This window comes from Coregonus clupeaformis, unplaced genomic scaffold, assembly GCF_020615455.1.
Source record: "Coregonus clupeaformis isolate EN_2021a unplaced genomic scaffold, ASM2061545v1 scaf0307, whole genome shotgun sequence".
Taxonomy (NCBI): domain Eukaryota; kingdom Metazoa; phylum Chordata; class Actinopteri; order Salmoniformes; family Salmonidae; genus Coregonus; species Coregonus clupeaformis.
This window is the reverse complement of record NW_025533762.1, coordinates 352,347-380,047: the sequence shown is the minus strand read 5'-3', so window position 1 is coordinate 380,047 and position 27,701 is coordinate 352,347. Positions and strand designations below refer to the sequence as shown.

General features: G+C 41.2%; 1 protein-coding gene across 4 annotated transcripts in view; it reads right to left on the bottom strand.

The window, feature by feature from the left end:
- Positions 1–287: 287 nt before the first annotated feature.
- syt14a (synaptotagmin XIVa) overlaps positions 288–27,701 on the bottom strand; it is a 186,908-nt gene continuing 159,494 nt past the window's right edge. The window contains exons 6-10 of one of the 4 annotated variants that reach the window (XM_041848356.2): positions 22,455–22,511; positions 21,659–22,108; positions 21,090–21,282; positions 11,721–11,777; positions 288–1,230 (exon numbers count right to left, since the gene is read on the bottom strand). In XM_041848356.2, the coding sequence (XP_041704290.1) occupies positions 917–1,230; positions 11,721–11,777; positions 21,090–21,282; positions 21,659–22,108; positions 22,455–22,511 (1,071 nt within the window). In that variant the 3' untranslated portion in view covers positions 288–916. The remainder of the gene's footprint in view (positions 1,231–11,720; positions 11,778–21,089; positions 21,283–21,658; positions 22,109–22,454; positions 22,512–27,701) is intronic. The other 3 variants (XM_041848357.2, XM_041848358.2, XM_041848359.2) reach the window with 3 other exon arrangements.

Below are 27,701 nucleotides of genomic sequence, written 5' to 3'. Positions count from 1 at the left end.
ATGCTCTAAATCTACGTGTACAACAGCATGTTCCATTTCCCGCCAATATCCAGCAACTTTGCACAGCCATTGATGAGGAGTGGGACAACATTCCACAGGCCACAATCAACAGCCTGATCAACTCTATGCGAAGGAGATGTGTCGGGCTGCATGAGGTAAATGGTGGTCACACCAGATAATGACTGGTTTTCTGATCCCCCGCCCCTACCTTTCTCTTTAAGGTATCTGTGACCAACAGATGCATATCTGTATCTATAGTCATGTGAAATCCATAGATTAGGGCCTAATGAATTCATTTAAATTGAATGATTTCCTTAAATGAACTGTAACTCAGTAAAATCTTTGAAATTGTTGCTTACTTACTTTATCGTGTTCTTCTTACTTCTTATTTTTCTTGTGTGCTTGTTATTTTTTGTATTATATTGTTATTGATTACTGCATTGTTGGGGTTAGAGCTAGCAAGAAAGGCATTTCACTGTACTTGTGCATGTGACATTAAAACTTGAAACTAGACAAACTAAGTCTTTGTATCTGGGCCATTCTTGAATTCTGGTGGCATTTGGGCATGACATTGTGAAAGAAATGTTCATTTTTTTCATGTATTCTGGTACATCTTCATGTTCTAAATCAACTAATATGTTCAACTACGGACTATGGCAGGGAATTTCGTATCAGTTTGACAAGTGTTAATCCCAATCAAAGATGATTTAAAAAACCTGGCAAATTAAGTAACACTCTGTCAAGTCATTTGACATAGCCTAGACCACATAACACCACCCACCATGACCAACCCATCAACCCAGAGTCCACATAAGGAATGTTTCACCTGAGCAGAGACACCTATGGGCTTGGCCCTGCCCCTGTTCCCCATCCCTCTCTTCTCAGCCACCTTTGCTTCCTCCTGTATCCCATCGGTCTAGGATTCCAACAGACTGTGCCACCGGCAGACCTGCTGTCCTTTGGACTCTTTCATCTGGGTCCAGTGAGTGAGTTCCTCCTCTCCAGAGCTGTTGAGGCCTAGCGAGATCCAACCGATCATCTCCTTGCGCTTCATGCTGCGCTTGTTGTACACGGAGAGGATGAGTGTCACGTCTGACAGCTGGAAGAGGGCAACCTGGAAGACAAACGTCTCCTTGTATGTAGGGTTGGGCTGGCCACGACAGATCGACGTCTTACACTTGGACATCTCCTGGCCCATTGAGTTCAATAAGGTCAGCTTGACATATGTATCTAAGAGGAAGAAATGGAGAGAATGAATAAGGATTAGAAACGAAAAAATTATATAAACTTTCTCCCAAATGCTGAGATACAGCCCATAGTCCAAAAATAACAATTGTGTTCATTTTAAGAAATGCAAACATTACAATTTTTTACTTCAAATTAATGAGTTTTCTTGAGGGGTGACAAATAGGATTTTTTTTTGGGGGGGGGTGACACATACATAATACAGTAAATGGATAAGCTACAGCACGGCAACATGCAAAACTGAAGATAACCCAAAGCAATTACGGAGGCATAAAAAATGGTTCACATCATATCACTAAAGTTATTCCTAAATCATTCCTTATTCAATTACCTCCCAGAGAAGCAATGTAGGGATTCAACTCCAACTATTAGAAAGTGAATATTCATCACTCACTTTATTTTATATTTTATCTACACGCAAAAAACCCTGAGAGAACAACTGACGACAACCAAGGCTGCAAACCAAATTTGAAGAAACAGCGGCAAGCATAGCAATCACAAAGGCTTTGATAATGTTTCACCTTTGGCCATAACCCTTTTCCATAATGTTCTGTATTTCTACTGCTGTGAATGAGTGGGTAAGGCATGAATTGACAGGGCTTTTATACCGATCAGTACCAGCTGCTTTCGAAGGCGTATAGCTCTTTGCCTTGAATTCAGGGGTTCTCTTGCGCTCTCACATAAAAGCACTCCCAAACTAGCCTTCATTTTATTGTCGCTTGCTGTAGAATGGCTTCAACTGTAGAGCTGTTGGTGTCTTAAGTGGCCAGTCGTGGTGGAGAATTTATTCTACCATTGTTAATGAATGAGAGGGGTTGTGACAGCTGATTAATGTGACAGATTTTTTTTCCCACATGCCAACAACATTTCCATCCTCAACTACTGTGTACTCACAACTTTGCACACAAATTCAAAGCATCATTCATGGCCTGATTCCGACTTCACAGCTTTTAGATTTGTCAGTGTAGCCAGATTTTACTATTTCTCTATGCAATCTAAAGTCAATCACGTCTGAATTGAGTCAATATACAAAAAGTCCCCAGAACCCCTGCTGACTGCCCTAATAAATTCCCATTTGAAGAATGATATACTGTTGCATCAATTGAATGTAATAGAGCAATTACAATGACTTTTGCTTGTCTAATGAGGTATTTTACTGTTTTATTGTCAATAGCTTTCCAGAAGCTTTGACTTCACTGGGAAAGCATTTACGCAAATCTCCAGAATTAAAATGGCTATAATAAAACAAAATTGTGTGGAGAGACAGACATTTGTTATCAAGTACAGTGGGGTTTGAAATTATTGACACCCTTGATAAAGATAAGAAATAATGACTGTATAAAATAAATAATTCAAATACTGAGCTATACTGTATGCTCCAAAAAATTGGGAAATTACACTGAACAAAAATATAAATGCAACATGTAATGTGTTGGTCCCAATAGCTGAAATAAAAAATCCCAGAAATGTCCCATACGCACAAAAAGCTTATTTCAAGTTTTGAGGGAGCATGCAATTGGCATGCTGACTGCAGGAATGTCCACTAGAGCTGTTGCCAGAGAATGTAATGTTCATTTCTCTATCATAAGCCGCCTCCAACGTCATTTTAGAGAATTTGGCAGTACGTCCAACCGGCCTCACAACCGCAGACCAAGTGTATGGTGTTGTGTGGGTGAGCAGTTTGCTGATGTCAACGTTGTGAACAGAGTGCCCCATGGTGGTGGTGGGGTTTTGGTATGGGCAGGCATAAGCACGAACAACGAACACAATTGCATTTTATCGATGGAAATGTTAATGCACAGATACCGTACCATTCATCCACTGCCATCACCTCATGTTTCAGCATGAAAATGCACAGCCCCATGTCACAAGGATCTGTACACAATTCCTGGAAGCTGAAAATCTCCCAGTTCTTCCATGGCCTGCATACTCACCAGACATGTCACCCATTGAGCATGTGTGGGTAGCTCTGGATCGACGTGTATGACAGCGCGTTCCAGTTCCTGTCAATATCCAGCAACTTCACACAGCCATTGAAGAGGAGTGGGACAACATTTCACAGGCCACAATCAACAGCCTGATCAACTCTATGCAAAGGAGATGTGTCGTGCTGCATTAGGCAAATGGTGGTCACACCAGATACTGACTGGTGTTCTGATCCACGCCGCCACCTTTTATTTAAGGTATCTGTGACTAACAGATCCATATCTGTATTCCCAGTCATGTAAAATCCATAGATTAGGGCCTAATGAGTTTATTTGAATTGACTGATTTCCTTATATGAACTGTAACTCAGTAAAATCTTTGAAATTGTTGCATGTTGCGTTTATATTTTTGTTCAGTATATATTATTATTATTTGATAATAATAATAATCATCGTATGAAATAAAGTATGAAAATGTATGTACTCACTACTGTAAGCAGCGTCCGCTAAATGACTAAACATTCAACAATTGTTAAATAATGTATTGTGTCATCTTGGAATCACTTTTATTGTAAATAAGATAAGAATATGTTTCTAAACACTTCTACATTAATGTGGCTGCTACCAGGAATAATCCTGAATGAATCGTAAATAATGATGAGTGAGAAAGCTACAGTGGGTCAAAGATCCTACCCCCAAGACATGCTAACCTCCTCTGTTATTGGTAATGGTGAGTGTTTAGCATGTCTTGGGGGTATGATCTTTGACCCTCTGTAGCTTTCTCACTCATCTATATTCACAGTTAATTCAGTATTATCCATAATCATGGTAGCATCCACATTAATGTATAAGTCTTATTAACGGAAATATTTTAATCTGAGTAATTATATTTGTATAAAATAATATAATTTCCCAATTTTTGGAGCATACAATATAGCTCTGTATTTAAATTATTTATTTTATACAGTCATTATTGCACATCTTTATCAAGGGTGTCAATAATTCCGGACCCCACTGTAGAAAATGCGCCAAAATACTGCATTGTTTATTGAATGGCACAAACAGTCACTAGCATATCCCATTACAAAAGCTCACAAGTCAACAAAAGCAAAAAGTTGGCCTGAATGACTCCTAATATGGAGAAGCAAGCAATCATGATTCCCACAACCCAACATACAATGAAAAGAAGCAGGGAGCAAGGCTCAGGGCTGGACGGGGAAATACATACATGAGAATAATCAGGGCTGGGGTGGAGGTGAAAAAGATACACACACTCACTGACACATATACTGTTCAAAGCTCTGAATTAGCAATGTTTGGTAGCACTTTATAATAACTCCACATAATAAAGCATTTATAATGGATTAGTAAATAATGTACTCATAATTTTTTTAACATTACTCCCACATTTGTAAATGCTAGTAACGTAGTTATTCACACATAAATAAACAATGTTTAAAGTATTTAATAACGATTCATAAGATAATTCATAAGATATTTAATATACAGCACCAGTCAAAAGTTTGGACACGCCTACTCATTCCAGGGTTTTTCTTTATTTTTACTTTTTTCTATATTGCAGAATAATAGTGACGACATCAAAACTATGAAATAAGACATATGGCATCATGTAGTAACCAAAAAAGCCACCCATTGCCTTGATGACAACTTTGCACACTCTTGGCATTCTCTCAACCAGCTTCATGAGGTAGTCAACTGGAATGTATTTCAATTAACAAGTGTGCCTTGTTAAAAGTTAATTTGTGGAATTTACTTCCTTCTTAATGCATTTGAGCCAATCACTTGTGTTGTGACAAGGTAGGGGTGGTATACAGAAGATAACCCTATAAGTCCATATTATGGCAAGAACAGCTCAAATCAGCAAAGAGAAACGACAGACCATCATTACTTTAAGACATGAAGGTCAGTCAATACGGAACATTTCAAGAACTTTGAACGTTTCTTCAAGTGCAGTCGCAAAAACCATCAAGCGCTATGATGACACTGGCTCTCATGAGGACTGCCACAGGAATCGAAGACCCAGAGTTACCTCTGCTGCAGAGGATAAGTTCATTGAAGTTACAAGCCTCAGAAATAGCAGCCCAAATAAATGCTTCACAGAGTTCAAGTCACATCTCAACATCAACTGTTCAGAGTGGACTGTGTGAATCAGGCCTTCATGGTCGAATTGCTGCAAAGAAACCACTACTAAAGGACACCAATAAGAAGAAGAGACCTGCTTGGGCCAAAACTCGCGAGCAATGGACATTAGACCAAATTGGAGATGTTTGGTTCCAACCGCTGTGTCTTTGTGAGACGCGGTGTGGGTGAACGGATGATCTCCGCATGTGTAGTTCCCACCGTATACCATGGAGGAGGAGGTGTTATGGTGTGGAGGTGCTTTGCTGGTGACACTGTCTGTGATTTATTTAAAATTCAAGGCACACTTAACCAGCATGGCTACCACAGCATTCTGCAGAGATACGCCATCCCATCTGGTTTGGGCTTAGTGGGACTATCATTTGTTTTTCAACAGGACAATGACCCAACACACATCCCGGCTGTGTAAGGGCTATTTTACCAAGAAGGAGAGTGATGGAGTGCTGCATCAGATGACCTATTCTCCACAATCCCCCGACCTCAACCCAATTGAGATGGTTTGGGATGAGTCGGACAGCAGAGTGAAGGAAAAGCAGCCAACAAGTGCTCAGCATATGTGGGAACTCCTTCAAGACTGTTGGAAAAGCATTCCAGGTGAAGCTGGTTGAGAGAATGTGAAGAGACTGTAGAACTGTCATCAACGCATGCTTCATTATTTCCCCTTCTCTCCAGGAGCATTTGTGTGCCCAGGCCCCATAGGCGTATCGGAAGGATACCACCTTGGTCCCCAATGTAGCTGAATGATGTAGAAAGAGAGAAGTGCCTTAGCAGAATGCAATCTAAAGCTTGTGTGGTCCAGAGACGAGAACTCTACCATCTGTCCTTGGTTGCAACACTCACTACCGAGTTCCAAACTGCCTCTGGAAGCAACGTCAGTACAAGAACTGTTCGTCGGGAGCTTCATGAAATAGTTTTCCATGGCCAAGCAGCCGCACACTAGCCTAAGATCACCAATGCGCAATGCCACGCGTCGGCTAGAGTGGTGTAAAGCTCACCGCCATTGGACTCTGGAGCAGTGGAAACGCGTTCTCTGGAGTGATGAATCACGCTTCACCATCTGGACGAATCTGGGTTTAGCGGATGCATGGGAACGCTACCTGCCCCAATGCATAGTGATAACTGTAAAATTTGGTGGAGGAGGAATAATGGTCTGGGGCTGTTTTTTTATGTTTCGGGCTCGGACCTTAATTCCAGTGAAGGGAAATCTTAATGCTACAGCATACAAAGACATTCTAGATGATTCTGTGCTTCCAACTTTGTGGCAACAGTTTGGGGAAGGCCCCCTGTTTCAGCATGACAATGCCACTGTGCACAAAGTGAGGCCCATACAGAAATGGTTTGTCAAGATCTGTTGGAAGAACTTGACTGGCCTGCACAGGGCCCTGACCTCAACCCCATCGAACACTTTTGGGATGAATTGGAACGCTGACTGCGAGCCAGGCCTAATCACCCAACATCAGTGCCCAACCTCACTTATGCTCTTGTGGCTGAATGGAACAAGTCCCCGCAGCAATGATCCAACATAGTGTGAATCAAATAAATCATCACAGAAAAGGAATGTAGTTTGTGAGATAGAAATTGAACATCCTGACAGTCTGATGCAGGGTGTTCTGCAATCCCCTGACTAACTATTGACAGGGATAATAATGTGTCGTTTTGTATTTGTCAGTATGAATGAAATTAGTGGGTCCTGCCTAGATGACTGTATTAGATTTACACTACTTATCCTATAGATTTGTGTAGTCTTAAATATTACTTGGAATAAACTGATAGCTTTATCACTAGCTAACATTTTAGCTATCTGATCCTGCTAACTAGCAACAGTTCTACTTGTTGTAACTAGCTAGCTAACTAGCAAGCTACATTACTAAGGTTGCTGTGTTCTACGTTGGGAGTCATTTTACAGCTTGCATTGATGGTATCGCGTTTCTATAACTAAATAGTTAGATTACAAATATATAAAAAATACTTTACCTGATGGCAATTTGTCGGACGGAGAGCTATCCGAGATGTCAGCATCTCGTACCTTAGATACAGATAATGTGATTGGCAGACGTGATCAGCAGAGATAGTACCATGGATAGTACAGAGTTTTGATTGGTTCACAGTTTAGTACTCTACGGCGTTTGCCTGTCCAACTAGCAAACATAATAGTAAGTATTTTGCCAACTAAAGCAGATAGCTTGCTACCGCCCACCACCTACAAGGGGTCTGAATACTTTTGCAAGGCACCGTAAAAAATTGAAATGTTGGTACATTTGGGGACAAAATTCTAATTTACTCAACCTTTTAAGTATTTTCGTGTGGCCTCATCTTAAGTGTGGGCTGTTTATACGTTATACATACTTTATAAGTGTTTTGAGTGACCAAAAATGGTAACATAAGCGTTTCTTCGCAGTGACTTTTCTACCAAAACCAAAGTGTGGATTGCAGTCACTACCGTGAGCAGTGTAATCTCAGTTAACCCTAAAGTAAAATATTGTGTCATTTGGTGAGGTGCATGATTAAGTTCTAGGTCCATGATTAAGAATAGTCCATAGACTGCTTACGAAGTAAGGAAACAAATATCTGAATACATCATTTCACTGCGCTATCCCATTACGTTTAAAGAGTTACTACCTTTAAAGGCCCAGTAAAGGTGCCGCCACACAAAGCCTTGTGTAAAAAATAAAAGACTGAAGCACTGGGAGCATTTAAAGGTTCTGCAGGTCAGATTTCTACCTGAAAATCATACATGTAACATATCTACCTCAATCACATATCAGTAGTAATGAAGGGATAGAAGTCCACTAGAGAACAACTGGCCAGTCCGCCCAGCTCCCTATTTTATGATTACTGTAAAACTTCAATGTCCCTATTAATAGCCGGGCAACGACACACATTTCAGCAAATAAACGCCAGGTGTAAGTTAATTGTTTATGATGTTACCATGAATTACAATGAATTGTTTACGAGGTTTAATATTTGATTTGTTGCATTAAATAAGTCAGTAATGTCTCAAAAAAATTATGGCGATCATCCGTTTTTATTGCCAGTAAGAAACTGCTAGCCATTGGCTGCTAACAGCTGAGAACTGCTAGCTGACTGGCAAGCACAAAAATCAGTCAACTTCGGGAGTGCAGACACCCAGAAATCGGCCGATAGCCAGCCCTCTAGTGGCAAAAGAACTGCCGAAAATGCATTGTCAAAGAAGATAATAATTATTCTGTCAAGGAAAAGTTGTTTTAAATACAGGCATACTAATACAAAAGAAATGTGACACAGTGTGTAAATGATAACACATTAGTGCAAGCAATAAGACGTTTATAAAAATGTTGGAAGTGAATGCTGGAATTAAACAATTAACTATGCACATTAGCAAAAGCTGTGTGCATTAAGGAAATAGATGCCAGTCTCAAATAAACGCCCGGGCTATTAATTGAAGTTTTACTGTAGTTCGTGTTCGCAATGTTGATAACATTAGCAAAACATTCACATTACAACTCTTCCTCAAGTTCACAACTGTTTTTGTGAATAAAACTGTTGATATATTTATTTTAACATCCAGTGTTGTGTGCTTATTATTTTACCAGTGATATGTTCTAGGCCAGGGGTGGACAATGATTTTGGCTCGAGGGCTACATTGGGATTTCCAAATTCAGAGGAGGGCCGTACATACTTTTATTGGGACCAATTTGTTGGTCAAAAGCAATTTGTGGCACAGAAAAAAGGGCAGTTATTTGAAAACATATACAGTGGGGAGAACAAGTATTTGATACACTGCCGATTTTGCAGGTTTTCCTACTTACAAAGCATGTAGAGGTCTGTCATTTTTATCATAGGTACACTTCAACTGTGAGAGACGGAATCTAAAACAATAATCCAGAAAATCACATTGTATGATATATAAGTAATTAATTTGCATGTATTTGATACATCAGAAAAGCAGAACTTAATATTTGGTACAGAAACCTTTGTTTGCAATTACAGAGATCATACGTTTCCTGTAGGTCTTGACCAGGTTTGCACACACTGCAGCAGGGATTTTGGCCCACTCCTCCATACAGAACTTCTCCAGATCCTTCAGGTTTCGGGGCTGTAATACGGACTTTCAGCTCCCTCCAAAGATTTTCTATTGGGTTCAGGTCTGGAGACTGGCTAGGCCACTCCAGGACCTTGAGATGCTTCTTACGGAGCCACTCCTTTGTTGCCCTGGCTGTGTGTTTCGGGTCGTTGTCATGCTGGAAGACCCAGCCATGACCCATCTTCAATGCTCTTACTGAGGGAAGGAGGTTGTTGGCCAAGATCTCGTGATACATGGCCCCATCCATCCTCCCCTCAATACGGTGCAGTCGTCCTGTCCCCTTTGCAGAAAAGCATCCCCAAAGAATGATGTTTCCATCTCCATGCTTCACGGTTGGGATGGTGTTCTTGGGGTTGTACTCATCCTTCTTCTTCCTCCAAACACGGCGAGTGGAGTTTAGACCAAAAAGCTCTATTTTTGTCTCATCAGACCACATGAACTTCTCCCATTCCTCCTCTGGATCATCCAGATGGTCATTGGCAAACTTCAGATGGGCCTGGACATGCGCTGGCTTGAGCAGGGGGACCTTGCGTGCACTGCAGGATTTTAATCCATGACGGCGTAGTGTGTTACTAATGGCTTTCTTTGAGACTGTGGTCCCAGCTCTCTTCAGCTCATTGACCAGGTCCTGCCTTGTAGTTCTGGGCTGATCCCTCACCTTCCTCATGATCATTGATGCCCCACGAGGTGAGATCTTGCATGGAGCCCCAGACCCGAGGGTGATTGACCGTCATCTTGAACTTCTTCCATTTTCTAATAATTGCGCCAACAGTTGTTGCCTTCTCAAGCTCACAATTCACCAAGCTGCTTGCCTATTGTCCTGTAGCCCATCCCAGCCTTGTGCAGGTCTACAATTTTATCCGTGATGTCCTTACACAGCTCTCTGGTCTTGGCCATTGTGGAGAGGTTGGAGTCTGTTTGATTGAGTGTGTGGACAGGTGTCTTTTATACAGGTAACACGTTCAAACAGGTGCAGTTAATACAGGTAATGAGTGGAGAACAGGAGGGCTTCTTAAAGAAAAACTAACAGGTCTGTGAGAGCCGGAATTCTTACTGGTTGGTAGGTGATCAAATACTTATGTCATGCAATAAAATGCAAATGAATTACTTAAAAATCATACAATGTGATTTTCTGGATTCCATCTCTCACAGTTGAAGTGTACCTATGATAAAAATTACAGACCTCTACATGCTTTGTAAGTGGAAAACCTGCAAAAACGGCAGTGTATAAAATACTTGTTCTCCCCACTGTAGGTCCATTATCATTTCTACATACTTGATATCTAGTTTTAGACGTTCAAGAGTGGTCTGGAGTGTTTTGTTAACCAAAATGAATCCCCCCCCCCCCCAAATTTTTTTTTACTCAAACCACCCCCGTTGCACTGGTCACACAAAACATTTATGAAGTATTTATAAAGTATAAATAGCCCACACTTTAGATGAGGCCATGCAACAACACTTAACTAATGATTAGTAAATAGTTTATAAGGACCTAAATTAAATCTTATCAATAGAGTAATGATTAATAAATTATTAATAAACTATTTATTAATGCATAATAAATGCTTTATTACGTGGAGTTATTATGAAGTGCTACCCAATGTTCTTCATGGATGAGTCATTTTTACATTTTAGTCATTTAGTAGACGCTCTTATCCAGAGCGACATACAGGAGCAATTAGGCACATTGACAGATTCTTCAACTAGTCGGCTCGGGGATTCGAACCAGCGCCTTTTCAGTTACTGGCCCAACGCTCCTACCCGCTAGGCTACCTGCCGCGTCATATGCAGTATGATAAGGTTAACAAATTAAGGCCAAGTATGGCCTATATCTGGTCCTAGTCAGTGATCTTTATGGTTTGTGGTTGAGTGACATTTATTATAATGGTGAGCTTTAGGTTTTTTGGTACATTTTGTAGGTTTTCTCATCTTAGATGTGCCACTGTCAAATAAAGAAAAAATTCAACTCACATTTCATTACTAAACATTGTACATTGAAATTGTATTAAAATATATCTTTCATCGGCAGTCTGACAACCTGCATCCATGAGAATACATTGCGACTTTCTAGTCTACTTAGATGTCAGTGCAGAGAGAGAGCGAGAGAGAGAGAGAGCGAGAGAGAGAGAGAGCGAGAGAGAGAGAGAGCGAGAGAGCGAGAGAGCGAGAGAGCGAGAGAGCGAGAGAGCGAGAGAGAGAGAGAGAGAGAGAGAAAACGAAAGAAAGAAAGAAAGAAAGAAAGAAAGACAGACACACAGATAGACAGTGTCCAACACTGATAGTAGGGAGCTGGCAGACACCTCAGTCTGCTAGCCAGAGAGACTCACCTCTGATAATATAAACCTGGCCACCTATCAAGTGTTTTAGACAACAGAACAGCCCATCTGACAACAAGGGTTGGGAAGCAGTAAGAGAAACAATGGACCAAGATGTCAATAGTTGGGGTGAGAGAGTTCAGGAGCAGACAAAACAAAGAGAGAGAAAGAGGGAACACAAACAACAGCAGGAGAGAGAAACAGGGTCAGAAAGTCATCAGTATCACACAAACTTGCTGGAGCCTCTGGTCATTTTGGGGAGTTGGAAGGGAGATGAAGGGTAAAGGGGGTAAAAACAGGAGGACAGTTTGCAGCAAGGTAGTGTTCAGACAACTTTATATGGCCTACATATTTCATAACTTCCTGAAATTAAAGAGGTACATTAAGGAAATATGTTAAATTGTGGCATAATAATAAAACATTAGGAAATGTCCCTTTTCGGGGGTGGAGGGGGGGTCCCTCGATGACATGATCCTGCAAGGAATTTGATGGATGCGACCGAAGACACACTAACCTGAGATGTACGTAATAATATTGTCTAACTCAAGAGTTCATTACCTTTTTGACATGAATCAAAAATAACTATAACTGATCCAGTATGTTCTTCAAAAACGCTAAATATTGTGCAACATCAACATTGATTGTTGTTGATAATTTGAATTTATCAAGATTAAGACCGGGATTTAATCTCATCGTGGGTTGTCGACAATGCAACTTTTAAAAAGGTAATTTTCTATTGAACCGACATATACAGCGTTTACCCTGAATGCAATCTCTGCGAAGGCAGGGATATTGGTAGTGTCCGAATACCCGTACTTGCGTTCTAAATAGTAGGCATTGTGGGTATGCAAAAATAGAAAGCTTTATATTATGTACAATTTCAAAAATGTTGTATGCTTTAAATGCCAGAATGTCTTACTAATTTTGCCTTTTTATCTAGTAGAATTCACGGCACACTAAGAGACGCGCTGTACGAAAATTTACCGATAGTGGGAATCAACTGCATTTTTACATTTTTATTTAACCTTTATTTATTCAGTGGAACCCATTGAGACCAGGGTCTCATTTACAATTGTGCCCTGAAGACAACAATTCAATAATATAAAATGATTTTTCCAATAAAATAAATAAAATACAAATACAAATAAAACAACAATTTACAAATTCAGCACCACAATTTCAACAATACAGACACATTTTTATACTCAATCAAAACAATTACAGCTCTCATTTAACACATTCATCACCAGAGTCCTAAACTGCCCTAGAGGCACCAGGGAATCAAGATATAAAGATCCTACCTCCGTGGAGACTAGTGGGACTGCAAGAGTTAACCAACCCTGTGAACGAGTTTGGTGCCTCATATTTGTATACCTTAAAAGTGAGGTAAGGTATGCTGGAAGCTTGTGCAGCAGAGCTTTGTAAACTAAAAGGGATTCATGAAGTGATCGACAGGACTTTAGTGAGGTCCAGTTGACCTTCTGATACAGGATGCAAGGACTACTAAACCTGTAAACCTGTCACTTCTTCTAAGGGTTTTAGAGTAGTGGGGCTGCTGCATTCTGATAGATGGTGTCACCATAGTTGAGAACAGGCAGGAAGGTTGGCTGTACAATCTGCTTCCTGGTGTTAAGGGAGAGGCATGATCCCATTAAAAAAAAGCCCACTTTAAATCCGTATGTTTTTTTAAACATCCAAATGCCCTGGGCCTGATTTCCCAAAAGCATCTTAAGGCTACGTTCATCGTTAGAACCTTCGTAGGAGCATCGTTAAATCTTTGATCTGTTTCCCAAAACCATCTGCGGTAACTTTACAAGGATTATCCACACACGTTTCAATGTTCATTGCCTTTACTTGCAAACGACAAAATAAAGGGCTACAGCCTTGTACAGACGGTAGAAAACAGGAGAGTGATATCCCCAACTCAACATGAGGTAGAGTCCCGTCAATGCTGTGCCAACTCTGGGTGATGACATCACAGAAGGGTAAAGGTCACGGTCAACACCAATGTCCATAATAACCATGCTCCCATGAATAGTAATAATACTATACTGCAGTTAAGTACACCACGTATTCAGTAGGAATTATTTATATAGTGTCCACACCATCGTTGCTCTTGAAAAGCACGTTATTTAACGACTGCCTCAGACCACTCTTACAACAGCTAAGTAAGTCGTTAGATGCGTTTTTGCCCTTCCTTTACACACAAGATCTCAGCTAAACACAAAATCAAGATGTTTGTCTTTCTGTGACCGCTGATAACTTCAGAACGAATGTGACAGTAACCACATTTCCATCCACAGTTTTTATGCGAGGAAAGTCATCCCATATAAAAAATCTGCGAGCTGTTGGCTAGTGCACATGCCAAGACCAGAGGAGGCACATTTGCTATTTAACGCAACAATTCTTGTGACAAAACTATCGGTAGAGTTGAAAATGCGATGGAAACACATTGAACTTTAGATTTTTATTCGGTACATTAAAACGTAGGGGAAAAAGTACATTTTGTGTGCACTACCTCATCACGCACTGATTTTGATCTGCAACAGGTTTGTTTGGTGGAAACACACCACCGGTGGGACAATGTGCATATTTTGTTTATAAAGATTTTAGAATATTTGGAAACCTAGCTACAAACTTGCCATTTCATTGCAAAAAAAGTGAAGACGATTCAAATGAAAACCGAGATGACTGTATTAAAAGATAAATACATAAACTGAATATACAAAACATTAAGGACACCTGCTCTTTCCATGACAAATAGTAGGTGTCCTTAATGTTTTGTATACTCAGTGTACAGTGCATTCAGAAAGTATTCAGATCCCTTGACTTCTTCCACATTTTGTTACGTTACAGCCTTTTGCTAAAATGGATTAAATAAATAAAAATCCTCATCAATCTACACACAATAACCAATTATGACAAAGCAAAAAAAGGTTTTTAGAATTTTTGCAAATGTATTACAAATAAAAAACAGTAATACCTTATTTACATAAGTATTCAGACCATTTGCTATGAGACTCGAAATTGAGCTCAGGTGCATACTGTTTCTATTGATCATCCTTGAGATGTTTCTACAACTTGATTGGAGTCCACCTGTGGTAAAATCAATTGATTGGACATGATTTGGAAAGGCACACACCTGTTTATATAAGGTCCCACAGTTGGCAGTGCATGTCAGTACAAAAACCAAGCCATTAGGTCGAAGGAATTATCCGTAGAGCTCCGACACAGGAGTGTGTCGAGGCACAGATCTGGGGAAGAGTACCAAAAAATGTCTGCAGCATTGAAGGTCCCCAAGAACACAGTGTCCTCCATCATTCTTAAATGGAAGAAGTTTCGAACCACCAAGACTCTTACTAGAGCTGGCCGCCCGGCCAAACTGAGCAATCGGGGGAGAAGGGCCTTGGTCATGTTGGTGACGAAGAACCCGATGGTCACTCTGACAGAGCTCCAGAGTTCCTGTGTGGAGATGAGAGAACCTTCCAGAAGGACAACCATCTCTGCAACACTCCACCAATCAGGCCTTTATGGTAGAGTGGCCAGACGGAAGCCACTCTTTAGTAAAAGGCACATGACAGCCTGCTTGGAGTTTGCCAAAAGGCACCTAAAGGACTCTCAGACCATGAGAAACAAGATTCTCTGGTCTGATGAAACCAAGATTGAACTCTTTGGCCTGTATGCCAAGCGTCACGTCTGATGGAAACATGGCACCATCCCTACGGTGAAGCATGGTGGTGGAAGCATCATGCTGTGGAGGTGTCTTTCAGTGGCAGGGACTGGGAGACCAGTCAGGATCGAGGGAAAGATGAACGGAGCAAAGTACAGAGAGATCTTTGATGAAATCCTGCTCCAGAGTACTAAGGACTTCAGAATGGGGCGAAGGTTCACCTCCCAACAGGACAACGACCCTAAGCACACAGCCAAGACAACGCAGGAGTGGCTTCAGGACAATTCTCTGAATGTCCTTGATTGGCCCAGCCAGAGCCCAGACTTGAACCCGATCAAACATCTCTGGAGAGACCTGAAAATACACTACCGGTCACAGAAGATAGCCCTATTTGGTAAAAGACCAAGTCCAACTTATGGCAAGAACAGCTCAAATAAGCAAAGAGAAACGACAGTCCATCATTACTTTAAAACATGAAGGACAGTCAATTCAGAAAATGTCAAGAACCTTGAAAGTTTCTTCAAGTGCAGTCGCAAAAACCATCAAGCGCCATGATGAAACTGGCTCTCATGAGGACTGCCACAGGAATGGAAGACCCAGAGTTACCTCTGCTGCAGGGGATAAGTTCATTAGAGTTACCAGCCTCAGAAATTGCAGCCCAAATAAATGCTTCACAGAGTTCAAGTAACAGACACATCTCAACATCAACTGTTCAGAGGAGACTGTGTGAATCAAACCTTCATGGTCGAATTGCTGCAAAGAAACCACTACTAAAGGACACCAATAAGAAGAAGATACTTGCTTGGGCCAAGAAACACGAGCAATGGACATTAGACCGGTGGAAATGTGTCATTTGGTCTGGAGTGCAAAATGGAGATTTTTGGTTCCAACCGCCGTGGCTTTGTGAGATGTGGTGTTGGTGAACGTAAGATCTCTGCATGTGTAACTTTTGACCGGTAGTGTAGCTGTGCAGCGTCGCTCCCCATCCAACCTGACAGAGCTTTAGAGGAACTGCAGAGAAGAATGGGAGAAACTCCCCAAATACAGGTGTTCCAAGCTTGTAGCGCCATACCCAAGAAGACTCCAGGCTGTATTCGCTGCCAATTACTGAGTAAAGGGTATGAATACTTATGTAAATGCAATATTTCAGTTTTTTTTAATGTAAATACCTGTTTTTGCTTCGTCATTATGGGTTATTGTGTGTAGATTGATGAGGAAAAAAACTATTTAATCCATTTTAGAATAAGGCTGTAATGTAACAAAATGTGGAAAAAGTCAAGGGGTCTGAATACTTTCCGAATGCACTGTATGTAGCCAGGTGAATCCAGGCGAAAGCTTTGATCCCTTGTTGATGTCACTTGCTAAATCCACTTCAATGAGTGTAGAAGGGGAGGAGACAGGTTAAAGAAGGATTTTTAACTCAATATTAGGAAGGTGTTCCTAATGTTTGGTTTACTCAGTGTATTTGAATGATATTGAAATCAATTTAATGTTAATTAATCCATTGAGTTTTATTTAGCTATTTGTCACATTTTTGTCTCAATATATTTAATTATGTGTAATGTACGCAATGATGCCACATATTGATTTATTTATTACAGGACATGCATTAGAATTAGCCACCTCAATATTTGTAGCCATAGGTGATTGTAGCCAGGAGCTGATCCGTCGGCAGTATTGTGGAATAAGTTTAATGTTAAGTTAAGATTGGAAAGGGAGAACACTGATCAGAGAGCAGCCCTGTCTTTCTTTCGTTCTTATCAGTATCGACACGTCTCAACAACGCACTTAGCGAACGTTCTCTCTGCGTGTTGTTCTGGGAAATGCATGTTACATCTTCGGCCGTTGTAGGAAAGATGCATCGTTAAAACACTCTAAGCCTAAATTCCATCGCTATCGGGAAACCGGGCCAATATATTTTTAGGCGGGAACTCGATCCATGCAAGAACCATCCAATGAATAAATGTGTAGTCCATCGGATACATTTTTGCCTGCTTAAGAGAACAACATATATTTAGTTTGCCCGCATTAGGTACAAGTGTTAAGGCAACAAGGGCTTTCTGTATGGCAACAAAGTCAGTTTGCAGCTCTTAAATAACTTGGTCAACAGTTGGGGAAATGGCATACATAACCATATCATCTGCATACAGATGAATGTTACAGGTTTAAACAGATAGACCAATATTATTTACATAAATAATTGACTATAGCACACAGAAATAGTTATTTGCACTGTAAAAAAAAAGGTTGTTATGTACAGTAAGTTTGTCATGAAGCTCTATTACAGTGGGGAGAACAAGTATTTGATACACTGCCGATTTTGCAGGTTTTCCTACTTACAAAGCATGTAGAGATCTGTATTTTTTATCATAGGTACACTTCAACTGTGAGAGACAGAATCTAAAACAAATATCCAGAAAATCACATTGAATGATTTTTAAGTAATTAATTTGCATTTTATTGCATGACATAAGTATTTGATACATCAGAAAAGCAGAACTTAATATTTGGTACAGAAACCTTTGTTTGCAATTACAGATATCATACGTTTCCTGTAGGTCTTGACCAGGTTTGCACACACTGCAGCAGGGATTTTGGCCCACTCCTCCATCCTTCAGGTTTCGGGGCTGTCGCTGGGCAATACAGACTTTCAGCTCCCTCCAAAGATTTTCTATTGGGTTCAGGTCTGGAGACTGGCTAGGCCACTCCAGGACCTTGAGATGCTTCTCCTTAGTTGCCCTGGCTGTGTGTTTCGGGTCGTTGTCATGCTGGAAGACCCAGCCACGACCCATCTTCAATGCTCTTACTGAGGGAAGGAGGTTGTTGGCCAAGATCTCGCGATACATGGCCCCATCCATCCTCCCCTCAATACGGTGCAGTCGTCCTGTCCCCTTTGCAGAAAAGCATCCCCAAAGAATGATGTTTCCACCTCCATGCTTCACGGTTGGGATGGTGTTCTTGGGGTTGTACTCATCCTTCTTCTTCCTCCAAACACGGCGAGTGGAGTTTAGACCAAAAAGCTCTATTTTTGTCTCATCAGACCACATGACCTTCTCCTATTCCTCCTCTGGATCATCCAGATGGTCATTGGCAAACTTCAGATGGGCCTGGACATGCGCTGGCTTGAGCAGGGGGACCTTGCGTGCGCTGCAGTATTTTAATCCATGACGGCGTAGTGTGTTACTAATGGTTTTCTTTGAGACTGATGTCCCAGCTCTCTTCAGGTCATTGACCAGGTCCTGCCGTGTAGTTCTGAGCTGATCCCTCACCTTCCTCATGATCATTGATGCCCCACGAGATGAGATCTTGCATGGAGCCCCAGACTGAGGGTGATTGACCGTCATCTTCAACTTCTTCCATTTTCTAATAATTGCGCCAACAGTTGTTGCCTTCTCACCAAGCTGCTTGCCTATTGTCCTGTAGCCCATCCCAGCCTTGTGCAGGTCTACAATTTTATCCCTGATGTCCTTACACAGCTCTCTGGTCTTGGCCATTGTGGAGAGGTTGGAGTCTGTTTGATTGAGTGTGTGGACAGGTGTCTTTTATACAGGTAACGAGTTCAAACAGGTGCAGTTAATACAGGTAATGAGTGGAGAACAGGAGGGCTTCTTAAAGAAAAACTAACAGAGCCAGAATTCTTACTGGTTGGTAGGTGATCAAATACTTATGTCATGCAATAAAATGCAAATGAATTACTTAAAAATCATACAATGTGATTTTCTGGAATTTTGTTTTAGATTCCGTCTCCCACAGTTGAAGTGTACCTATGATAAAAATTACAGACCTCTACATGCTTTGTAAGTAGGAAAACCTGCAAAATCGGCAGTGTATCAAATACTTGTTCTCTTATCATGCTTTCAAATTGTTTAAATGTTCTAGATTTTTCCACATAATGTAGTTTGAAAGCCAATAGTTGAAAAAAATATACAGTAATATAAGACAGCAGTTTTCTTTGTTACAAATCAAAAGATGACCATCGTGCTCTCTCAAAAGTCAGGTTAGAGAGAAAAAGCAATGAATCCAGATAAGTAAAAGATGGTAATGAAGAGTCACTCAAAAAGACGTGGTATACAGCTTACTTAATTTTTCAATTTTGTATTATTTTTACTGCATCAGGATAGCATACACAGAAGATTAGGCCTTCTTCAGTGTGTAGGTTCAAATATTTTTCAATGAGAAATAACGTTTATAGGGAACACAGGTGAGTAGCAGGTGCTTCTAACCCCTTAAGGTCGATGTCTGCGCCCTCGCGGAAATCTAATTAGCATAATACAATAATCCCCCCCAAAATCAATCAGTTTAGGCTAGAAATACAGTTGAAGTCGGAAGTTTACATACACCTTAGCTAAATACATTTCAACTCAGTTTTTCCACAATTCCTGACATTTAATCCTAGTGAAAATTCCCTGTCTTAGGTCAGTTAAGATCACCACTTTATTTTAAGAATGTGAAATGTCAGAATAATAGTAGAGAGAATTATTTCTTTCAGCTTTTATTTCTTTCATCACATTCCCAGTGGGTCAGAATTTTACATACACTCAATTGGTAATTGGTAGCATTGCCTTTAAATTGTTTAACTTGGGTCAAACGTTTCGTGTTGCCTTCCACAAGCTTCCCACAATAAATTGGGTGAATTTTGGCACATTCCTCTTGACAGAGCTGGTGTAACTGAGTCAGGTTTGTAGGTCTCCTTGCTCGCACACGCTTTTTCAGTTCTGCCCACACATTTTCTATTTTTATATTTCTATTCTTGGCTAAGGTGTATGTAAACTTCCTACTTCAACTGTAAGTGACAAGTGGATTTTGCACCCCTCGAACAGATGGCTGAAAAAGTCAGATCCTCATACGCGTTGCTAATAATATTGTTGTATACGGACTCAGAAGTTAATTTTTTTTTTCAATTAGGGGCAGGTAAAGGGAAAAGTCAATTAAACCAACCATGGAAGTTGTAGAAAATAATTGAAATCCAAGATCAGAATATCACTTAAAAAAGAGTGTATCCTTGAGATAAATATAATAATTATCCTAATAATTTGGTTCCTTAAAGCCTAGGCTTCTGACTTTAGTTTTATTTCATTATACATGGCAGCTAAAATCTGAGTTGTTTATACAATTCAACGTATACTGCTGATGACAACGGTGTTAAGTGTCAGCAGACATTTCATTTATAGTCAATCCACATGGTTGGGAATTTATTTTGGATAATTGGATAATTACTTTAGATGATTATGGTATGAATGTAACAGTTAGTTCACACGTGGTGTGAGAAGGTGCTATATCTGCCTCATAAGGTGGGATGAAAAGGAATCCCCAAATCAAAAGGGCCCTACCTATAAATGCTGTTTCTGATTGATTTTATTTTAAAACCTACACATTGAGGCCTAAACGTCTGTGTACGCTATCCTGATGCAGTAAAAAGTAAGCTTTATCTTTTTGAGTGTGGACCCATCACACATTTTTTGCTTAAATCAACAGTTGCTCAGAAATGTATGATCTTGACAAAAACATATTACTGCTAGTTACAAGAAAATTCCTCATTCACTGTTGCTTCACTTGATTTATCCAGTGCTACTCTATCCTTCAAGTGACCGAGACCGGCTCTGAAAGCAAGGACTCTCCTTATTGTCAAATTAAAAACTGGACTCAGGTGACACTGACTATTATTGACAAAGTGTTGACAAGCAACCAGAAGAATGTCTTAGTGTACTTACTGGGTGGCTTGTTGGCAGCCAGGTTTTTGAAGTGACTGCCTTTGATGATCTCCACTGAGAGACGGCCCGTGGTGGCATTGTAGACGAGCCCTACCAAGATCTCTGGTGTGGAGCCATGGCTGGCTGACTGGAATGAAGAGGCACTTTCACTGCAGGACATCTCCGATATACTAGCCTGGGATTCACCGCCCTGCTAACACACAGGTGGACAGACAGATGGACCAACAAGAAGGTCAGTGAATTTTCAGGGCCCACATCTCAGAGTAGGAGTGCTGATATAGGATCAGTTTTTCCTGAATTTGTAATAATTAATACAATTACATGGACAGAGGGTGACTTGATCCTAGATCTTTATGAATACAGGCCCAGGATTCAATGTCAGTGAAATTTGAAGTAAGGAATATACATTCTTATGATAAAAATGCAGAGATACCGTAATAACTGGCAGTATTATCCAGGTAGGTTCTTAGTAAGTACATGACAAATTGCCCCAGGAACAGCATTCTACAAATCACAGCTGTTGTGTACAGTAAATGCTTGCAGCCTAGCTTTTCCTTTGATCTACTCACCGGGAGGGCACAGCAGGGGTCCAGTATGACCGGCACTGACATCTTGCCCTGCAGGTTGAGCTTGGTGAGGTAGAACACCTTCTCTCCAAGCACCTTCTCTTTCTTCATCCGCCGCACGCTGTAGAGACGGAATCGAATGGAGTAGTTGCTGATCATCTCTGACTCCACGTGACTGAAGCGGAAGGTCTCCGTGAAGACCGGGCAGGGCCCTTTCTGGATGCCCGTCTTCGCCCTCTGCTTTTTCGTGGGCAGCAGCACCAGATGTACCTGCCAGGCGACGTTACCTGTACGCTTGAGGGCCGGGATGTCCGTTACGGCCATGACCGTCACCGCCAGCCGCTGGTCCTGGGAGTCGTAGTCGAACACCACATCCAGGGTGCCATATTTGGCCAGGGGTTCCGGTTCGTAGCCCTTGGGGAGCTGCACTGCTGACCCCCGGGCAGACATGTCCTAAAGAGACACATTACACCACACAGGAAGTAATGTACCAAAGATTGGCAAACGTAATGCATAACATTCTTGAAGTCTACTTTACACTGCCATAAGTATGATCTATCATACCTTATGCAGTCATAACAGCTCTTGGACTATTTCTACATTGCTAGTCACTTGAACTAGAGAAGTACTGAATATTTGCTTGAAACTGAACAGCATTGACAATCACAAACACCTGAGCTACGAGAGAGATGCTAAAGACACCACCTCTAGTTTCTACTTGGGTGAGCAGATGTACAGTAGGATGAATTGGAGGATTTGGACTATGGGAGGTGAAATGGATCAGGACAATCAAAGTTACCTTATGTTTTTGACGTAGTTTATCTTTGCTCTTGTACCATGACCTGTATAAGGGCTTCTGTCAGATAAAAACATAACATTTACATTTTTGTCATTTAGCAGACGCTCTTATCCAGAGCGACTTACAGTTAGTGAGTGCATACATTATTATTATTATTATTATTATTATTATTATTATATACAGTGGGGAAAAAAAGTATTTAGTCAGCCACCAATTGTGCAAGTTCTCCCACTTAAAAAGATGAGAGAGGCCTGTAATTTTCATCACAGGTACACGTCAACTATGACAGACAAAATTAGAAAATTTTTTCCAGAAAATCACATTGTAGGATTTTTTATGAATTTATTGGCATATGATGGTGGAAAATAAGTATTTGGTCAATAACAAAAGTTTCTCAATACTTTGTTATATACCCTTTGTTGGCAATGACACAGGTCAAACGTTTTCTGTAAGTCTTCACAAGGTTTTCACACACTGTTGCTGGTATTTTGGCCCATTCCTCCATGCAGATCTCCTCTAGAGCAGTGATGTTTTGGGGCTGTCGCTGGGCAACACAGACTTTCAACTCCCTCCAAAGATTTTCTATGGGGTTGAGATCTGGAGACTGGCTAGGCCACTCCAGGACCTTGAAATGCTTCTTACGAAGCCACTCCTTCGTTGCCCGGCGGTGTGTTTGGGATCATTGTCATGCTGAAAGACCCAGCCACGTTTCATCTTCAATGCCCTTGCTGATGGAAGGAGGGTTTCACTCAAAATCTCACGATACATGGCCCCATTCATTCTTTCCTTTACACGGATCAGTCGTCCTGGTCCCTTTGCAGAAAAACAGCCCCAAAGCATGATGTTTCCAACCCCATGCTTCACAGTAGGTATGGTGTTCTTTGGCTGCAACTCAGCATTCTTTGTCCTCCAAACATGACGAGTTGAGTTTTTACCAAAAAGTTATATTTTGGTTTCATCTGACCATATGACATTCTCCCAATCCTCTTCTGGATCATCCAAATGCACTTCAGACGGGCCTGGACATGTACTGGCTTAAGCAGGGGGACACGTCTCGCACTGCAGGATTTGAGTCCCTGGCGGCGTAGTGTGTTACTGATGGTTGGCTTTGTTACTTTGGTCCCAGCTCTCAGCAGGTCATTCACTAGGTCCCCCCGTGTGGTTCTGGGATTTTGCTCACCGTTCTTGTGATCATTTTGACCCCACGGGGTGAGATCTTGCATGGAGCCCCAGATCGAGGGAGATTATCAGTGGTCTTGTATGTCTTCCATTTCCTAATAATTGCTCCCACAGTTGATTTCTTCAAACCAAGCTGCTTACCTGTTGCAGATTCAGTCTTCCCAGCCTGGTGCAGGTCTACAATTTTGTTTTTGGTGTCCTTTGACAGCTCTTTGGTCTTGGCCATTGTGAAGTTTGGAGTGTGACTGTTTGAGGTTGTGGACAGGTGTCTTTTATACTGATAACAAGTTCAAACAGGTGCCATTAATACAGGTAACGAGTGGAGGACAGAGGAGCCTCTTAAAGAAGAAGTTACAGGTCTGTGAGAGCCAGAAATCTTGCTTGTTTGTAGGTGACCAAATACTTATTTTCCACCATAATTTGCAAATAAATTCATTAAAAATCCTACAATGGGATTTTCTGGATTTTTTTTTCTCAATTTGTCTGTCATAGTTGACGTGTACCTATGATGAAAATTACAGGCCTCTCTCATCTTTTTAAGTGGGAGAACTTGCACAATTGGTGGCTGACTAAATACTTTTTTGCCCCACTGTATATATTTTTTTTCATACTGCCCCCCCGTGGGAATCGAACCCACAACCCTGGCGTTGCAAACGCCATGCTCTACCAACTGAGCTACATCCCTGCCGGCCATTCCCTCCCCTACCCTGGACGACGCTGTGCCAATTGTGCGCCACCCCATGGGTCTCCCGGTCACCACTGCGCCACTCGGGAATATAAAAACATAACACATGTTTATGAGGGAAATCTATCAGACAAAATCCTGACAGTGGTGATATGTTTTGCATGAGACCTTATGTGAGACTAAGTAAATCACATTTGTAAGGCTGTTTCAAAGGCTGGATTACAATCCGATAATTTACTCCCTCCTTCAGATCTGAAAATACTTCTTGATAGCAATATTGCAATAGCTCAACAATACCGGGTGCTGTTTTCAACATCTTGTTTACATCCATCCAATAATTTCCAATCTCTGAGGGTGAGGGGTTAACAGGGAATTTATTGGACTGGAATTCAAGCAAAGAGAGTGGGAAATTTGTTGGGAGAAATAGAGGTTGAGAGACTTTGGCTATCTGTGTGCATGTGTGTGTGGTCCTGAAGCCCAAAGTAAGTGTTTCATTCCAATCATCTCTACCCATCACGGCCACGCTTATGCACATAATCACAGTCTTATGCATGAAAAATCTACATTTGCAAAAAGGCACTTTAGAATCCTCTTCTATAGACCCCACACCAGATACTACTAAATTCAGAAATATTCAGTGCACAGAAAATGCTATAATCAAATTACCGAAAACGCTATACATCATCCTCTGAGCTCTAGTCTTGTCTGAACCATATGGTTTCCCAATCAAATTACTTTAATAACTCTTCTTCTTTCTTTTAATTTAAGCCTTTTGCTCCTTTGTGAAGGAATGGGGGACTCTGTAGCACCCTCAGCAGGTCGGTAGAAACCGGAAGCATCTGGTTTTCAGGGAAAACAGAGAGGAAGAGGTGAAGCCTGAAAACCGGATGCTTCCTGTTTCTACCGACCCCGCTCAGGCGTTTCTTTTACACCTGCTACATTAGGTTACTCTGTAGTGGTTCAGAGAGAGAAGTTGAAAAGGAAAATGGCTGTGCAAATGTAGAAATATATATTTACAGTGGGGCAAAAAAGTATTTAGTCAGCCACCAATTGTGCAAGTTCTCCCACTTAAAAAGATGAGAGAGGCCTGTAATTTTCATCATAGGTACACGTCAACTATGACAGACAAATTGAGAAAAAAAAATCCAGAAAATCCCATTGTAGGATTTTTAATGAATTTATTTGCAAATTATGGTGGAAAATAAGTATTTGGTCACCTACAAACAAGCAAGATTTCTGGCTCTCACAGACCTGTAACTTCTTCTTTAAGAGGCTCCTCTGTCCTCCACTCGTTACCTGTATTAATGGCACCTGTTTGAACTTGTTATCAGTATAAAAGACACCTGTCCACAACCTCAAACAGTCACACTCCAAACTTCACAATGGCCAAGACCAAAGAGCTGTCAAAGGACACCAAAAACAAAATTGTAGACCTGCACCAGGCTGGGAAGACTGAATCTGCAACAGGTAAGCAGCTTGGTTTGAAGAAATCAACTGTGGGAGCAATTATTAGGAAATGGAAGACATACAAGACCACTGATAATCTCCCTCGATCTGGGGCTCCATGCAAGATCTCACCCCGTGGGGTCAAAATGATCACAAGAACGGTGAGCAAAAATCCCAGAACCACACGGGGGGACCTAGTGAATGACCTGCTGAGAGCTGGGACCAAAGTAACAAAGCCAACCATCAGTAACACACTACGCCGCCAAGGACTCAAATCCTGCAGTGCGAGACGTGTCCCCCTGCTTAAGCCAGTACATGTCCAGGCCCGTCTGAAGTGCATTTGGATGATCCAGAAGAGGATTGGGAGAATGTCATATGGTCAGATGAAACCAAAATATAACTTTTTGGTAAAAACTCAACTCGTCATGTTTGGAGGACAAAGAATGCTGAGTTGCAGCCAAAGAACACCATACCTACTGTGAAGCATGGGGTTGGAAACATCATGCTTTGGGGCTGTTTTTCTGCAAAGGGACCAGGACGACTGATCCGTGTAAAGGAAAGAATGAATGGGGCCATGTATCGTGAGATTTTGAGTGAAACCCTCCTTCCATCAGCAAGGGCATTGAAGATGAAACGTGGCTGGGTCTTTCAGCATGACAATGATCCCAAACACACCGCCCGGGCAACGAAGGAGTGGCTTCGTAAGAAGCATTTCAAGGTCCTGGAGTGGCCTAGCCAGTCTCCAGATCTCAACCCCATAGAAAATCTTTGGAGGGGAGTTGAAAGTCTGTGTTGCCCAGCGACAGCCCCAAAACATCACTGCTCTAGAGGAGATCTGCATGGAGGAATGGGCCAAAATACCAGCAACAGTGTGTGAAAACCTTGTGAAGACTTACAGAAAACGTTTGACCTGTGTCATTGCCAACAAAGGGTATATAACAAAGTATTGAGAAACTTTTGTTATTGACCAAATACTTATTTTCCACCATCATATGCCAATAAATTCATAAAAAATCCTACAATGTGATTTTCTGGAAAAATTTTTCTAATTTTGTCTGTCATAGTTGACGTGTACCTGTGATGAAAATTACAGGCCTCTCTCATCTTTTTAAGTGGGAGAACTTGCACAATTGGTGGCTGACTAAATACTTTTTTTCCCCACTGTAGGTTCAGGTTTCCATGGCAGTTGGTCCTTCTTTTCCATGTGGTTGCCATGGTTTCAGTCAAGTCTAGAGTGCCGGCTATACATCAGCATTTCTCTTTTGTTTTGTTATTTTGTTGTTTTTTAACTATCGTTTGGCCTACCAAAATATCCAGTAACACTGTATTTTAAGGTACACATCAATGTGGGACTAAAGTATGTAAATTAATTAATTTCAACAACTAAACTTCTATAAATACTTCCATATACACTGAGAGTAAAAAACTCCTAATATTGAGTTTTGCCCTCAGAGCAGCCTCAATTCGTCGGGGTATGGACTCTACAAGGTGTCGAAAGCGTTCCACAGGGATGCTGGCCCATGTTGACTCCAGTGCTTCCCACAGTTGTGTCAAGTTGGCTGGATGTCCTTTGGGTGGTGGACCATTCTTGATACACACAGGAAACTGTTGAGCGTGAAAAACCTAGCAGCGCTGCAGTTCTTGACACACTCAAACTGGTGCTCCTGCCACCTACTACCTTACCCCGTTCAAAGGCACTTAAATATTTTGTGTTGCCCATTCACCCTCTGAATGGCACACATACACAATCCATGTCTCAACTGTCTCAAGGCTTAAAAATCCTTCTTTAACAAGTGACATCAATAAGGGATCATAGCTTTCACCTGGATTCACCTGGTCAGTCTATGTCATGGAAAGAGCAGGTGTTCCTAACGTTTTGTACACTCAACATGGGCCAGCATCCCTGTGGAACGCTTTCGACACCTTGTAGAGTCCAT